Genomic DNA, 16307 nt, shown 5'->3' with positions numbered 1-16307 from the left:
TCCTTTCCCTGCTAATTCCTTTCCTTCCTGTGGTTTGTTTTTATTGCATTGTGGGGCCAGACTCTTCGGAGAACACAACAATGGCTGCAGAGCCCCAGCTTGCACACCAGCAGGGAGAAAGACAGGAAAACAAAAGCCCCAAATTCCAACCAAAACCCCCTGCTTCCTTCCACCCTTCCCCCCTGCTGTGGGGTGTGTTCAGAGCCAGCTTCCAAAGCCTTTCCTACCTCCAGACAAAGCTTCCAGGGTTCCATGCTGTTGCCCAGCAGCCTCAGCAGCGCTTGCTCAAACATTCCCAGTGGTTTTGGTCCTGGCCCACTCACAGTGTGCTTGTTTTAGCACATGGAATATTTGTCCTCCAAGGACTGGGGTTGCAGAGGGTGCTGGGTGTCCTCTGTCCCCTTCTCCTGTGACATGGAGCTGGTGGGAGCGAGTCATGGCACACATGGACTCCTTTATCTATAGAAATGCTTCCCACGAGGTTGAGGTGTTCACATCTTGGTCTGGCCCCAAACAAGGATCCTGACTGAAACTCCAGGCTGGAAATTCTGTAATGCACAGCTTGAATTTCCAGTCCTTTCTAAGCAACACCATTCCCAAACTGGAACAAATAAACACAAATTTCCTGGGCTTCTTTTAACCTAAGTCCTTGGAACATAGAGGATTGTGAGGGTTCAGATGAAGGCATCTTGTTCAAGTCTTCTAGGAAAACACTTGTCCTTGGAATGCACTCCCAGAAGTCCCTGCTGCTTTGGGAAGGCCTGGCTGAAATGGGGTCCTGGTTTATTCCTGAAAGGAATGGTTTTCAGCATTTTCAGCGCCTCCAAAGCTGTGTGTGTTCTTTCAGGGCCTCACCACAGGCTGGCTGTTAGATGTCATCACCTCCATCAGCTGTGTTCCCACCCTCTGGCTGGATCCCTCCCATCCCAGGGGAGGGCAAGGAGCAGATGGGATGAGGATTCCATAGCAGGTTGATGATGGGAGGGAATACAGGGCTCAGATCCATCATGCCCTGCAGCCTTGTCTGTGTTTTCTGTCCCTCCACAGCCTGGGCTGGCTGCACTTAAGAGACACATTCCCCATCCCAGATTAGATGGTGGAGTTTTGGGGCTGCTCCAAGGAGTTGGCGTTGGGGTCTTGGGAGGAGAGCTTTGCTCCCAATGGTCTCAGTCACACCAAAGGCTGCTCCCAACTTTGGGGAGTGGGTGAAAATGTTCCCAAACAGCCATTTTTCCAGGGAAACCTCTCTGAAAGCAAGCTTGGGTTTTTTGCAAAGAAAAATCTTGTTTTTTCACATGTTTATCTCCCTCTAAGCCTTTCTGCTCCAGGGCTGGGCAGTGGAGGGAGAAGAGAGAAGGGACTGGTGCCAGCAGAAATTTGCTGGGTTTGGAGAGGCAACCTCCAGCTGGGAAAGAAGGTGAAGCAATGGTTTTTCACTGGAATCCTGACTGTGATTCCCAGCCAGGAGTCCCCATCCCATCGCTGCTCCCTGCATTGCAGGGGCTGCTGGAGCAGCCCCCAGGGCCAGGGCAGAGGTGTGGGATGGCTGATACCCACTGCCTGCCACCTATCCCTGCTCCTGGCCAGCAGCCAGCTCTCTCCTCCCCTTTCCTCCTGCTGACCTGGGAGGTGAGCAGGAAGGGAAGAGGGCAGCGCTGGGCACCGATGGCCCTGCGAGGAGGGAGTGGCCAGCACGGCCCTTCCCTGTGCTCAGAGGCTTTCCAGGGAGCTGCTCCTTTCCATGTGGGAGCAGGAGGCTGTTGGGAGGCAGATCCCCTCACCCCCAGTGCAGTCCCTGGTGTTAACAAGCATGTCCCAAAGTCAGGAATTCAAACATCTGTGGCTGTGACACTGTGGCCCCTGAGAATTTGGAAGGATGGGGTTTGTTTAGTCCTGAAAAGCCACAATGACACCAGTGCAGGCGCCGAGTGCGTAAGAGGTGTTTACAGGGATAATCCCGCTTCCTTCCAGATGGATCCCATCAGCCCCACTTTTTTCCCCCCTCCCACCCCAGCAGACACCAGAGCCTGGTTTTGGGCAGCTCCTGGAGCCATCCAGCCCTTTGTCCTGAGGCACAGCAGCTCCCAAAGGATACGGGTGGACATACCAATCTTGCAGAGGGAGTGATGTCCTAAAGGAAACGGGGTGATGCCCATCCCATCCAAGTTCCCCATGGGATGGGTGAAGGAAAGAGCTGGTGCACAAGGACATTGCCTCACTGGAACAAGTGAGGATCACTTGCTGGATCAAGGCTTGGGTGTCTTATCTGAGCCCTTATCCAAGACAGCAGCAGTGGAGCGGGCTGATGGAAACCACACGTGGAAAACAAAGCCTTGCCCGGCAATCCCCGCAGATAACAGGGATGGGTCACTCTGGGAGCTGGATAAAGCTGCCAGAGGCTTCCATGCGGGTTCATTCACCCTCCTGCAGAACCCAGAAGTCCTCCAAGGAGAAAATTGAAACCATCCCTCGCTGATGGGATACGCACTGGCGCCCATCCCGAGCTGTGAATGGAGCGGAAGAGCAACCAAATTTGGGAAGGGATGAGCCGTGCATGTGGCTGCTGTTGGAGTGTGTGTGGAACAGGAGCCCAGCTCCCAGTTCTGAGGCAGCTGGGCTACTGTCCCCAGCTGCCACACCCAGCCAGGCCTCAGTAGCCCCACCATGAGGTACTTGATGGTTTTGGGGAGAGGAAGAGAAATGTTGGGGCTACAATGTGTTGGAGGTAGATGCTGCCACCACGTCCAGGTTGGACACTGATGCTGGTCACAGCCAGGGAGGTGACTTGGTCTGGAGGTGCCAGGTTTGGGTGCATTGCCCATGAACACCAATGGAGATGAAGCTGTTCCTTGGGGTTCTGCACTTTTGGGGCATCCCCACTGCCCAGTCCCTTGTGGAAACTCAAGAGCAGCAGCAGGGTCAGCTCTGTTCTAGAGCATTCTCCAGACACACACAGGGAGCTCGGGGGCAGGAAAAAGGCTTTTCTGGAGCTGTGTGAAGAGGGCAAGCTCAGACTTGCTCATCTGTCCAAAAGATGACACATTTCTGGAGCAAAAAGCAAAGCAAGCTCTGCTGTTCCAGGCCTCCTCCCCAGTGTTTGCCACCTGGGTCTGTCCATTGTGGGTGCCATCCCTGCTCCATCCCAGCCATGGGCACCCCACAGCATCCACACTCAGCCATCCCAGCCAGAGCAAGGAGCTGCAGCCCAGGGAGAGCAGACTAAGATCAGGAATCACTCCAAGTCTTGGGGACCATGGTACAACATCTGCAGGCAGCAGAGATGCCCTGAGTCTGAAACTCAAAGCAGAGCTGGGAATGCCGTGGTTCCTCCCAGCTGGAAGGGATTGCATCCCTTTGCAGGCAGCAGATGCAGCACATCTGACCTTGGGCACTGCCCTGGTGTCCCTGGATGTCCCTGCAGCACTCAGCCCACAGCACAGCTCCTGCCAAGGGCCCCGCTCCAAGGGCTGAGCCATGACGTTGCCGGGCCTCGGCCGTGTTGTTTTGGATTCTCCGGCCTCTCAGAGCCCGCCAAGGGTGGGGAGCGCCCCAGCCCCTGCCCCAGGAGCCTGGGGGAGGCGGGGGCTGCTCCAGGGGTGGCTGGGGGCCAGGGTGATGAGATGTGACCTCCTCCTCCTCCATCCCTCTGTGAGGACAACCCCTAAGGTCATCCTCGCATCCCTTCTGTCCCTCGTCTCTTTTCCCATCTTCCCTCATCCCACCCTCTCTTGTTCACAGGGTGTTTAGAAAAGAAAGAGCTGGAAGCTAATCCAGGAAAGCCTCTCTCCTCTGCTGTCCCCAGCCAGCTCCTGGCTCCCTTCCTGCTGCCAGAGCAGTGGAGATGCACAGGAGAGCTCAAAATCCACTTTTGGGTGAAAGGGAAATGTGGCCAAGAGTTTCTTATCAACACAATCAAAGTTTAAACAGTCAGAGTGGAGGTTTTAGCTCAGATTTGGATTGTGGAAAACTGTCCCTTCACAGCTGTGTGTACTTGACCTCAGCATCTCACATCGAGCAAGGAAATTAAAAACATTGAGAAAATTACTCAATTGAGTCAAACCAAGGCTGGGAGAGGGTTGAAATGAGTTCAGGAGGTGCAAACACCACCAGTGTCTTTCCAGAGACCTGGAAAACTTAGCACACAACCCAGGGTCTGGCACAGGGGCTGGCAACACCAGCGAGCCTACCCAGCAGCAGCAGCCGTGGCCAAAGATGCATCCACAGCCCCACATTGGTGCTGCCAGGGGAAACAAGAGCAGCCAGAGGTGTGGTGGGAGATGACGGGTGGTTTTATTACACAAGGTGTGACATCCTCCCTCCATCCCCACTAGAACAGGGATGAATGAGGGTTTAACACCATCCTTTTATCCATTCCATGGCTGTTCCTCCTGCTGCTTTCCCCCATGCCTCTCCCCCGCCATTTTCCCATCCATGCCCAATGTTTCTGTGTGGAGCCTCAGTGCATTGCCTGAAGTGAGGACCATCCATAGGGCTGGGGGCTGCTGGAGAGGTCAGCCCAGCAGGGACAGGACTGGGAAGCCACTGGTGTCCTTGGGGAGCAAAGCCTGCGGCAATGGGGACATGTATCCCTTGTCAGGGATGGGCTTGGTCCCCTGATGGGCTTTCATCCCCTCTGTCTCTATGCAGGGATGATGGACCCATCCCTGCCTCCCCAGGCTGATGATGGATCCATGGAGAGTTGCTGGATCCTTGACAAGATGACAGAACAGATCCATCCTTGTCTCCACAGGGAGATGATGGATCCATGGACAGTTGCTGGATCCTTGACAAGATGATGGATCCATCCCTGCCTCCCCAGGGTGATGATGGATCCATCCCTATCTCCACAGGGACATGGTGGATCCATCCCTGTCTCCACAGGGAGATGATGGATCCATGGAGAGTTTCTTGATCCTTGGGAAGATGATGGATCCATTCCTGACTCCACAGGGTGCTGATGGCTGCACGAGGAGATGACAGGTCCATCCCCGGTGTCCTTGGGGTGACATGGGACAGCTGCCCAGCTAGCAGCTCCCTCCCGTGCACAGGAAGATGCCCAGGGCCATGCCCAGCAGGCCGAGGCTGCCCAGCACCAGCCCCAGCACCAGCGGGGTGCGCGATCGGCCGCTGACTCTTCCTGCAAGAGGCGAGAGGGACACAGGTGACAACCGGGCCACGCCACCGCGTCCCTGTCCCCAGCCCCAGCCCAGCACAGACCTGTCCTGGCGCTCTGAGCCTGCAGGAGGTTGACACAGGTGGTGTTGAGGAAATACTGCAGGTCCTGCGTGGTTATGGGGTATTTCATCAGCTGTGCCTGTGCAAAGGCGGCCACCGGGAGCTCTCCGGGCCAGCGCCGCTCCCAGGTGGCGCTGGGGACATGGAAGCTCAGGAACGCCGTCCTGTTGAGGGTCACCTCGTAGAAGCTCTGGGCCGTGCCGTTGGGGTAGAGGCGGCAGCCGAGGTGGCAGCACAGGTGATGGGTGACTGCGGGGACACAGGGAGGGGACAGGGTCACCACGCTCCCACCCTGAGCACCAGCGGCAAACTGGGCACGGAGTTCACCCAGCCACAGCTTTGCTTCCCCTCGGTTTGAGCATGGCAGTGACCAATTTTTCCCCTCCCTTATCCCCACACAGCACAGGGTTCTGCAGAGAGGGAGGCTCTGGGCACAGAGCTGCTCGTGGCTCTTGTGGATGGAGCAAGACACTGGGACAGGGACACTGGGAGAGGGACAGCTCATGCCAGAGACTCCGTGGTGACACCGGGCTCCCCAAGGGTACAGGAGTGTGGGGCTGGGGCAAAACCGGTTTGGGGACAACAGGAAAGGAAAGGAAAGGAAAGGAAAGGAAAGGAAAGGAAAGGAAAGGAAAGGAAAGGAAAGGAAAGGAAAGGAAAGGAAAGGAAAGGAAAGGAAAGGAAAAGGAAAGGGAAAAGGAAAAGGAAAAGGAAAGGGAAAAGGAAAGGGAAAAGGAAAGGGAAAAGGAAAGGGAAAAGGAAAGGGAAAAGGAAAGGGAAAAGGAAAGGGAAAAGGAAAGGGAAAAGGAAAGGGAAAAGGAAAGGGAAAAGGAAAGGGAAAAGGAAAGGAAAGGAAAGGAAAGGAAAGGGAAAAGGAAAGGGAAAAGGAAAGGGAAAAGGAAAAGGAAAAGGAAAAGGAAAAGACACCCCAGACAAGAGCAGCAGAGGTGACAGGGCTTGTGGGGCAGAGCGAGCAGGAGCACGAAACCATCAGCAGCAGCGTCCCATAGGGCACAGGCAGGGAGCAGACAGGGCTCCTACACCTCACCACCCCACAGGCTGCAGCCCCCAGCCCTTTTCCTGACAAGCAGCAACAGGTTGAGCATCATCCCGTTCCCAGGATGTGCTCCGGGTAAGAAATTCCCGGCTCAGCAGAAGGGCTCCCTTTGCCCACAGGGAGGTTTTGCACATGGTCCTGTCCCCATCCCTTCGCCCATCTGTCCCTGGCAGCACAGAAGATGCTCCCAATCCCCAGGACACCCACCCCCGTGCCCCGGGCACCACTCACAGTCAGTGGGTCTCTCCTTGTTGAAGAGCATCACCAGCTGCCTGAAGTTCCTCAGGTAGGCGATCACCTCGTCCTGCCGCCGGGCCCAGGCGTCCGGGGACTCCAGCGGGATCACCTGAGTGACATTATTCCCTTCCAGGACATGGCTGAGCTGCCCATTCAGGCTGGCGTTCCCCCGGAATATGGAATTGCCCTGGTAGACGCGGGTCAGCTGCAGCATGGTGAAGGCGAGCGGAGCTGCGGGAGACGCGGGACATCAGCCACTGTCCCGTCACCCTCCCTGAGCCCCGTGTGTCCCCATGCTGTCCCCAGCCAGCCTTACCTGCCTGCTCAGCCCCGCAGCCCAGGATCCCGGCGAGAAGGAGCAGCCGCAGCATCGTGGGGACGGGAACCGCGCTGGGGACACGCTGGGGACACGCTGGTGGCCCGGCTCGGAGCTCAGCCTGGACACCACGATGGGGACACGCTGGTGGCCCTGCTGCTGTCCCGGTTCGCAGTTCAGCCCCGGCTCTGGGTTCGCGCTGCTGTCCCTGTTCGGAGCTCAGCCCTGGCACGGCGCTGGGGACACGATGGGGACACGCTGGTGGCCCTGCTGCTGTCCCGGCTCGCAGCTCAGCCCCGGCACCGCTCCGGGCTCGGTTCGCGCTGCTGTTCCCGCGGCTGGCCCGGGGGATGTTAAGCGGGCCGGGGAGGGAGGTGGGGCTGCGGGGGGAGGAGAGCGGGACTCCGGCCAGGTCTCTCCCATTTCCTTAAGCCGAGCCACCCCTTCCCTGCCGGATGTGCCGGGCCCCGCCGTGCCTGAGGATGCAGGATGAGGCTCCAGCTCCTCCTGGCACAGTTGGAATTGGGCGAGCTGCCAGCACCTGACTCAGTTTCCCCATGGGCAGGGCACTGTCCCACTCTCTTGGGGAATGTCGGAGAGCAGGGGGACACGGGGATGGGGACCATGGCCAGGGAATGGGGAGTATTGGAGGGAGCAGCATCCCAGCACATCACTGCAACCACCTGGATCCCATTCCCTGTGGGGTTTAGGATCCCATGGGGTTTCCCCTGCTCGAAGGGAGACACCTCAGGGTGTCACCTATAGGACCCCATCCCCTGTGGAGAGGGCATCCACCAACAGGATACCCCTGTCTGGAAAGGGGTGGCACTCTGGGTAGCTGAGCTGGGCAGTGGGGGTGAGAAATCAATGGCAGGGTAAAATCTCCATAGGTTTGTTTTTTAATTACATCTAAAATAATTATAAATTTAAAATTTTAAAATGGGAAATTTCTGCTAAAAGCTCCAGCTTGTCTCATTGGCACAGCATGGCACAGCCTGGCATGGAACATAATAGCATCAATGCCATGGCATGGAATACAGGCATGGAATGCTCTGGGTGGGCAGAGATCTGAAAGCCCAGCTCATTCCACCCCATGCCACAGGTAGGGACACCCTGGTTTGCTCCAAGCCCTGTCCAACTTGGCCTTGGACACTTCCAGGGATCCAGGGGCAGCCACAGATTCGCTTGGCACCCTATGCCAGGGCCTCACTGCCCTCACAGCCAAGAATTTCTTCCCAGTATCCCATGTGAACCTGTCCTCTGGCAGATTGAAGCCATTCCCCTCTGTCAGGGCCCTTGGGAATATTCTCTCTGCATTTTCCTTGTTGGCTGCTTCAGGTCCTGGAGGGCCACAGTGAGGTCACCCCAGAGCTTCTCTCCTCCAGGTGAACACTCCCAGCTGTGCCAGCCTTTCCTCCCAACAGAGCTGCTCCATCCCTCTGCTCACCCTGGTGCCTCCTCTGGGCTCTCTCCAGCAGCTCCAGCTCCTTCCTGTGCTGGGCCCCAGGGCTGGGGCAGCTCTGCAGGTGGGGTCTCACCTGAGCAGGGCAGAGGGCACAATCCCAACCCCTTTCCTGCTGCCCACCCTGGGATCAGCCCAGCACAGGGGGGTCCTGGCATGGGGCATGGCCAGCCCTCACCACCTGCAGCCCCAAGTCGTCCTCCAGGGCTGCTCCCTCTGCTCATCCCCAGCCTGGATTGATCCCAGGGGTTGCCCTGACCCAGGGGCAGCACCAGCACTTGGTGCTGTCAAACCTCAGGAGATTCCCATGGGTCCCTTCTGGAGCTTCTCCAGGGCCCTCTGGATGGCCCTGTCCTTCGGGAGTGTCACTGTCACTGCACCCTCAGCCTGGTGTCACCTGCAAACCTGCTGAGGGTGCCCGACCCCTCTGTGCCAGTGATGGAGACCTCAAATATCACTGGTCCCAGCACAGAGCCTGGGACACCACTGGTCACTGATGGCCACTGTGAGCCTCTGGATGTGACCCTCCAGCCAATCCCTGATCCATCTGACTGCCCATCCATGGAACCCAGCTCTCTGCAATGCAGAGAGAAGGATGTTGGGTGGGATTGTGTCCAGGCTGTACAGAAATCAGGATAAATGTCATCCATAACCTTTCCCTTGTCCACTGAGGGAGTGACTCCATCAGAGAAAGGCAGGGGGCAAGTCAGGGGCAACTTTCACTTGGGGACAGCTCCATCTTTCCCAGCACAGAGGGGAGGCTGGCGGGCCGGCAGCTCCGCGCCCCAGGCTCCACCTTTCCACCCTTTTTGAAGATGAGGACAAGGAAAACCTCTCCGTTTTTTTGCAATGGACCTGGACCTGACCGGACACCCAGGACCTTCCACACATCCTGGAGATCAGCTGGGCAGCTGCATCAGCCAAATCCTTCAGGATTCAAGGACGGATCTCCGGCAGGATGGCGCGGTGCAGGACGGCTGGGCACGTCCCCACTGTCCGGCACGATATAACAGCGCATCATGTCGCGACACGGAGCGACGTGTCCCGCCGTCTGTCGCTCCGTGGCGCGGCCGGGGCGTGTCCCGGGGCGTGTCCCCTGGCTCGGGGCGTGTCGCCGGTCCGTGCGTGTCCCGGGGCGTGTCCTCGGCGGCGGCGCCGGCACCGGGAGCGCAGCGATGGCGGCGGCGGCGGAGCTGGAGCGGCTGCGGATGGCGGGGGCCGGCATGGCCATCGCCGTCCTCACCAGCGGCGGCGACGCGCAAGGTGCGCCCGGCGGGGCGGGGGGCTCGGCCCGGGCCCGCGGGGTCCCCGCGTGTCCGTGCCCGTGACCGCGACCGCCCGGGGCCGGAGCCCGCGGCCCGCGCTGCTCCCGGGCGGGCGGATGGATGGGGAGCCCCCTGCCGTGTGCCCGCCCCGCGTCCCCGTCCCCGGGCCCTCGGGCCGTGGGAGGGCAGGGGCCCCACGGGGGGAGCCCCACGGAGGGGGTGTGCCCGTCCCCGTCCCCATCCCCGTTTCCCCCCGGGATGAGCAACTCGCTCGCTGCCGGGCTGTTTCTCGTCCCCGGCTGCACGCTGAGTTTCCCCGGTCGCAGCCCACGTGGCTCCCCGCCCACTCAAGGGGACACCTCAGGGTCACCTATGGGATCGCATTCCCTGTGAGATGCAGGGTCCCATGGGGTTCCCCCCTCTTGAAGGGACACCTCAGGGTCACCTGTAGGATCCTATATCTGCAGGATTGCAAGGGAATGCTCCACTCACATATCACTTTTCCAGGCATGAACGCCGCTGTCCGCGCTGTCACCCGCATGGGGATATATGTGGGAGCCAAGGTCTTCCTCATCTACGAGGTTGGGGTTCCCCCTCTGCTCCCCATCATGGCTGGGGGGATCCATACCCCCCCGTGCCAGGATTCCTTTATACCTTTCACTTCCACCCTCTGCTTCTCCACAGGGCTACGAGGGGCTGGTGGAGGGGGGTGACAACATCAAGCAAGCCAACTGGCTCAGCGTCTCCAACATCATCCAGCTGGTGAGGGCCACCATGGGGCCGCGGGACTCCAGCTCCCAGCCCCCCAAAGGTGTGTGACAAGCCCCGTGTCCCATTCTGTCCCCAGGGTGGGACGGTGATCGGCAGTGCCCGCTGCAAGGCCTTCACCACGCGGGCGGGCCGGCTCCGCGCCGCCCGCAACCTGGTGGAGCACGGCATCACCAACCTGTGCGTCATCGGCGGCGACGGCAGCCTCACCGGCGCCAACATCTTCCGCTCCGAGTGGGCCGGGCTGCTCGAGGAGCTGGTCGGAGACGGTGGGTGAGCCCCTCTTTGGGGTGGTGAGGTCTGGAGGGTCACCGCAGTGCTGTGACCCCAAGGAGGCCTGGGCTCCAGCCCCATGATGGTGCCCTGAAATAACCGGTGTGGTGGCTGTGACCCCCTCCAGGGCAGATCAGCGAGGAGGTGGCGAGGAAGAACTGCCACCTCAACATCGTGGGGTTGGTGGGCTCCATCGACAACGACTTCTGCGGCACCGACATGACCATCGGCACCGACTCGGCGCTGCACCGCATCATGGAGGTTGTGGATGCCATCACCACCACGGCGCAGAGGTGAGGGGGATGGGGGGCTGGGGGCTGCAGTGCCCAGGCCATCACACCCACTCACCCACTCACCTTCTCTTCTCACCTCTGTCCTTGCAGCCACCAGCGGACATTTGTGCTGGAGGTGATGGGTCGCCACTGCGGGTAAGCTCCCGTGGATGGGGAAGCCATTGATGGGATGGGATGCCACATTTTGGGGCCAGTGCTGCCACCTCTGTGTCCCCCCAGGTACCTGGCGCTGGTGTCCGGCCTGGCCTCGGGCGCTGACTGGCTCTTCATCCCTGAATCCCCTCCGGAGGACGGCTGGGAGGACCTCATGTGCGAGAGGCTCGGGGAGGTGAGGGGGGGTTCCTGCTATCCCATCCATGCCCTGTTCCCCCCGGGGAGTCCCCACGGGGGCCTGGGCTGAGCCTGCAGCCGTGCCCGGCCCCTGCGAAGCTTCGGGAGCTGCCGCCATTGTCCCTGTGAGCCGGGGCACTCAGCCGAGCGCAAATCCAGCCCTCGCGTGCCAGGGGCAGCGCTGGCCTGGGGGCTTGGCTGCCCGTGACCTGAGCACCCCCAGGACAGCACAGAGGGTGGGAAGGAGAGGGCAGGGCGCTCACACATAGCTCAGGTGGTGGCTGTTTGTCCTTCCCTCGTGGCAGACACGCAGCCGGGGCTCGCGGCTCAACATCATCATCATCGCCGAGGGCGCCATCGACCGCAGCGGCAAACCCATCTCCTCCAACTACGTGAAGGACGTAAGGGACTGCTCCAGCACCACCCTGGCACCCACGGACACCGGCGGGTCCCCAACGTGGTGTCTCCTCTTCCCCACAGCTGGTGGTGCAGCGCCTGGGCTTCGACACGCGGGTCACCGTCCTGGGCCACGTGCAGCGCGGAGGGACCCCGTCCGCCTTCGACCGCGTGCTGGTAGGTGCAGGGGAGGACACAGAGAGGGGAAACCCTGCTCCTGCCATCCCTCTGCCCAATGGAAAGGGGTGAGGCTCAGATGGGCTCAGCCCTGCACCCATTTCTCTTCATTTACTCCAGATTTCATGGATTTTTAAATAAACCCATCAGCTTTCCAGCAGTGAATCAGCAGCCACATGGTTTCCAAGCCTGTGGGAGTATCCCTGAGCATCCCACCCAGCTGGCACTGGTGGCCCCAGTGTCACAGGGGTGCCCATGTCCCTTTGCAGAGCAGCAAGATGGGGATGGAGGCGGTGATGGCGCTGCTGGAGGCCACACCAGACACCCCAGCCTGCGTGGTCAGCCACTCCGGGAACCAGTCGGTGCGGCTGCCACTCATGGAGTGTGTCCAGGTGGTGAGTACCAGGGAAGGTAGCTGGGGGTCTCACTCCCCTCCCTGTGAATGTGGGTGTTATGGTGCTGCATCTTTCTCCCTCCTCCAGACAAAGGATGTGCAGAAGGCCATGGATGAGAAGAGGTTTGACGAGGCCATCCAGCTCCGTGGAAGGTGAGGAGCAGGGACCAGGACCAGGGGAGACATCCCTCTTGGATAGGGGCTTCTCCTTGTGAGGAAGCTGTCCCCAGTCACACCCCAGGGGCAGTGGGGAGATTTCCCCTTCTCCCAGACGTGCCTTGGGGACACATCACCGTGTCCTTGCAGGAGCTTTGAGAACAACTGGAACATCTACAAGCTGCTGGCTCACCAGAAGCCAGCTCAGGAGAAGGTGAGGGGTGACGGGGAGCAGGAGGGTACACCATTCCTCCTCTGGGGACATGTGGGGATGTGCTGTTGCCATCCCTGTCCCCGCAGAGCCCCTTTAGCATGGCCATTCTGAATGTGGGAGCGCCGGCCGCCGGCATGAACGCTGCGGTGCGCTCGGCCGTGCGCATCGGCATCTGCCAGGGACACACCATCTACGTGGTCAATGACGGCTTCGAGGGCCTGGCCAAGGGGCAGGTAAGGGGCACCCTGAGCCTGGGATGTCCTGGAGGATGGGACTGGGCTTGGGGATGGGGGTTCTTCCCACCCTAACCTGTGGCTGGTGCCCGCAGGTCCGCGAGGTGGGCTGGCATGACGTGGCAGGATGGCTGGGCCGTGGTGGCTCCATGCTGGGCACCAAGAGGTGAGTGCAGCCCTGGGCATGGGGACATAGGGGAAGGGTGTCCCCACCATCCTCACCCCACTGTCTGCTCCCCTTCCCCACCACAGGACGCTGCCCAAGACCTGCATGGAGAAGATTGTGGAGAACGTGCGCAAATTCAACATCCAGGGGCTGCTGGTCATTGGGGGCTTTGAGGTGAATCAGTGGGGACCGGGGTGGCTGTGGGCATCCTAAAGAAATCTTTCTGGCATGCAGACCTGGCTGCAGGGAGGGCCAGCATTTCCCAATCCTTTGGCCGCCTGCAGGCGTACGAGGGGGTGCTGCAGCTGGTGGAGGCACGCGGGCAGTACGAGGAGCTCTGCATCGTCATGTGCGTCATCCCCGCCACCATCAGCAACAACGTGCCCGGCACCGACTTCAGCCTGGGCTCCGACACGGCTGTCAACGCCGCCATGGAGGTGAGGGACACCAACAGGGACAGCTCACTGTGCTCCACCACCTCCATCACGGCCTGGAGTGGCCAATGTCCCATGGAAGGTGGCTTTCCCTGGTGTGACCTCCCCTTGTTTGGGCGCAGAGCTGTGACCGCATCAAGCAGTCGGCCTCGGGCACCAAGCGCCGCGTGTTCATCGTGGAGACCATGGGGGGCTACTGTGGGTACCTGTCCACGGTCACCGGCATCGCCGTGGGCGCCGACGCCGCCTACGTCTACGAGGATCCCTTCACTATCCACGACTTAAAGGTGGGCGGGCAGGAGAAGGAAAATTGGAGAAGGGAGGGCTCCAGAGCAGGGCAGGAGCTGGAGGACATGGCCGTGCTGGGTTGATGTCAGGACAGGAGGGCTGTGGGATGGCTGCTGGCATCTTGGTGTTCATCCTGCAGGCCAACGTGGAGCACTTGACTGACAAAATGAAGACGGATATCCAGAGAGGGCTGGTGCTGCGGTGAGTTGGGGGCAGTCACTGCAAACCCCAGCCCCATGGCAGGGAGCAAGGCTGGAGCTGAGCCCTTCCCGTGGCCAGAGAGGGGTCCTGGGCATGGTGAGGTTTGGCACTTGGCCTTGGGGACACTGGGTGCCTCTCCAGCCCCAGGGTCGTCCTGGAGACACGAACTGGGGCTCTGGGCCTCAGGGAGAAAAAAACACCACAAAAAAGGTGTTACGGGAAACAAAGGGAGACCCCCTGGTCATGCCAGGGGAAGGAGCAGCCCCCCAAACCCTTTCTCTGCTCCCCAGCAATGAGAAGTGCCACGAGCACTACACCACCGAGTTCCTCTACAACCTTTACTCCTCCGAGGGCAAAGGCATCTTCGACTGCAGGATCAATGTCCTGGGCCACCTCCAGCAGGTACAGAGGGACAGGGGACAGGGTGGCAAGGGCCCTGCTGGCCCTGAGAGCTGGGCAAGGCCTGAGATCCCCATTTCTTTGTCCCCAGGGGGGAGCCCCGACCCCCTTTGACCGTAACTACGGGACCAAGCTGGGAGTGAAGGCGGTGCTGTGGATGTCAGAGAAGCTGCAGCAAGTCTACAGCAAGGGTGAGCCGAGGGCTGGGGATCCCACAGGGGGTAGGGAAGGCTGGTGGCTGCTGCTCCAGGCTTCCAGGCTTGGTCCCCAGTGAGGTGGCCAAGGTCAGCAGTGTCCTTTTCCCAGGACGTGTGTTTGCCAACTCTGGAGACACTGCCTGTGTGATCGGGCTGCGGAAGAAGGTGGTGGCCTTCAGCCCTGTGACAGAGCTCAAGAAAGTCACGGATTTTGAGTAAGTCCCCATGCCCCAGCGGTTCACCAGCTCCTGGGGGAACCTTCCTGGGGTGTCTGCTCCAGAGCTGTGTCCCCTGCACAGGCACAGGCTGCCCCAGGAGCAGTGGTGGCTGAACCTACGGCTGATGCTGAAGATGCTCGCCAACTACCAGATCAGCCTCACCGAGTACATCTCAGGCCAGATGGAGCACGTCACCCGGCGCACCCTCAGCATCGAGAAGGGCTTCTAGTCCCACCAGCCTGGCCCACAGCCCCCGCCATGTCCTCTCTGTGCCCACATGCTGCTGGGGGAGCACTGTGTCCCCTCTGTTCTCAGTAGCCCTGTAGCTTTGCCATCGACCCCTTACAGCAGGCAGAGCCTGGTGCTGTGTCCCAGAACAGCACAATCACTGCTGCGGGTTCTGGTCCCTGTGCGGATGCAGAAGAGTTGCTTGAGCCAGCAGTGCAGCCCAGACCCTTAATCTTCCCTTAATAGTTTATTATTATTTAATCTTGGGGTATTTTGAGTCCTTATTTAGCGGCTTGACCGCCTGAGCCAGCTGCTGCTGCTTGTAGTCGCCTGCCCCACGTGCGGGAGGGGAGCGAGGAGGATGCAGAGCCATTCCAGAGTGGGTTGGAGCGGTTCCGTGGAGCTTCTGGGTGTCCCTGTGGAGCTCCATCCCCCGTGGGGGTCTCGAGGGCTGAGCACGGGGGTCCTGGCGAGCCCCTGTCCCCTTGCATGACGCTTGGCTGCGACCGTCACCGCGTGGCTGTGGGCGCCGTGTCCGTCACCTCACCCTGGATCCTGCACCGCCCGCAGCACTGCTCCTCTCCTCTAGAGATAAAACCTGCTGGAGCCAAGCCTGCCTCCTGGAGTGGTCATTGTGGGGGCAGCGGGTGGCAGGACAGGGCTGGGGTGGGGGGAATAGCAAAGCCTGATGGGTTTCTCAAGCCGGGTTAATGTTGGGCTATTCCAGCCTCCCACCCCGGGACAGGCTGCACTGTGGATTGCTCAGTCTTTTATGGGGACAGACTCCCGAAATCCCAAGCAGCTCCTAGCCACTGGCAACCTTAGCAAGCTTAAGGGATATCAGCTCTTTTAGTGATTATCAATCAGCCCTTTGTGATTCTAGCTCCTAGCTTGCAAGGTACTGCAGGCAGGCCTGCAGACTCAGGGCAAGAGAGGAGAAGGCTATTCTGGCATTCCACAGTGATGTCTTTATTGGATGTTCTGCAAAGGGTTCCAGCGACAGCTCTTCTAACCAGAATGGGCTAAAACAGCTCATTACATAGGATATAGGGGGATCCAAAATTGTCCAATAGCAGGGGTTAAGGAGAAGTGACCTATGGGGTTACAGAGAGATAAACTGGGGTCAGAAAGGTGGAAAACGAGCTTGCCATGACTTGGCATTTCTTATCTTCAGGCCTCTGCCTTCCATGGGGCCCTAGCAGGCCCTGTGCCTGCTACATTGGGCCAAGACATTCCCTGGTTTTGTGCATCCTCAAAGCCTGGGAGAGTGGGACCACAGGCGGCTTTTCCTCCCTGTCCAAGTCGTGGTGCGTGCAGGAGGTGGGAACCAAGTGCTTTAGGGTGGTGCTGTGCTTGTTTGTGAGGCAGTT

General features: G+C 59.7%; 2 protein-coding genes across 2 annotated transcripts; one reads left to right on the top strand and one right to left on the bottom strand.

Moving 5' to 3' along the window:
- Positions 1-4266: 4266 nt before the first annotated feature.
- PROCR (protein C receptor) lies at positions 4267-7223 on the bottom strand. Its single transcript, XM_064720830.1, has 4 exons — positions 6846-7223; positions 6524-6760; positions 5218-5484; positions 4267-5137 (listed from the first exon to the last, which is right to left on the bottom strand). Exons 1-4 carry the CDS (start codon positions 6898-6900, stop codon positions 5025-5027), a joined length of 672 nt encoding a protein of 223 aa, XP_064576900.1. The 5' UTR covers positions 6901-7223; the 3' UTR covers positions 4267-5024.
- A 2192-nt stretch (positions 7224-9415) lies between these two features.
- PFKL (phosphofructokinase, liver type) lies at positions 9416-15548 on the top strand. The gene is made up of 22 exons (XM_064720829.1): positions 9416-9570; positions 10080-10153; positions 10257-10334; positions 10420-10609; positions 10741-10906; positions 10997-11041; positions 11126-11234; positions 11542-11637; positions 11717-11809; positions 12079-12204; positions 12292-12356; positions 12510-12573; positions 12660-12806; positions 12902-12972; positions 13059-13146; positions 13257-13409; positions 13529-13693; positions 13834-13895; positions 14186-14297; positions 14386-14485; positions 14601-14706; positions 14791-15548. Exons 1-22 carry the CDS (start codon positions 9483-9485, stop codon positions 14936-14938), a joined length of 2346 nt encoding a protein of 781 aa, XP_064576899.1. The 5' UTR covers positions 9416-9482; the 3' UTR covers positions 14939-15548.
- The last annotated feature ends 759 nt before the right edge of the window (positions 15549-16307 follow it).

Source organism: Zonotrichia leucophrys, chromosome 9 (assembly GCF_028769735.1).
Source record: "Zonotrichia leucophrys gambelii isolate GWCS_2022_RI chromosome 9, RI_Zleu_2.0, whole genome shotgun sequence".
Lineage (NCBI taxonomy): Eukaryota > Metazoa > Chordata > Aves > Passeriformes > Passerellidae > Zonotrichia > Zonotrichia leucophrys.
The sequence above is the reverse complement of the archived record's forward strand: the minus strand, read 5'-3'. Positions and strand labels throughout refer to the sequence as shown.

Excerpts from the sequence above, each read along its gene's own strand:
- PROCR (XM_064720830.1), bottom strand. The coding sequence starts at position 6,900 with ATGCTGCGGCTGCTCCTTCTCGCCGGGATCCTGGGCTGCGGGGCTGAG. Across the intron at positions 6,761-6,845 it reads CTGCGGGGCTGAGCAGGCAG|CTCCGCTCGCCTTCACCATG; the intron begins GTAAGGCTGGCT and ends CGTCTCCCGCAG. Across the intron at positions 5,138-5,217 it reads GGCTCAGAGCGCCAGGACAG|GAAGAGTCAGCGGCCGATCG; the intron begins GTCTGTGCTGGG and ends CGCCTCTTGCAG.
- PFKL (XM_064720829.1), top strand. The coding sequence starts at position 9,483 with ATGGCGGCGGCGGCGGAGCTGGAGCGGCTGCGGATGGCGGGGGCCGGC. Across the intron at positions 11,810-12,078 it reads CCGCCTTCGACCGCGTGCTG|AGCAGCAAGATGGGGATGGA; the intron begins GTAGGTGCAGGG and ends GTCCCTTTGCAG. Across the intron at positions 14,298-14,385 it reads TCCTGGGCCACCTCCAGCAG|GGGGGAGCCCCGACCCCCTT; the intron begins GTACAGAGGGAC and ends CTTTGTCCCCAG.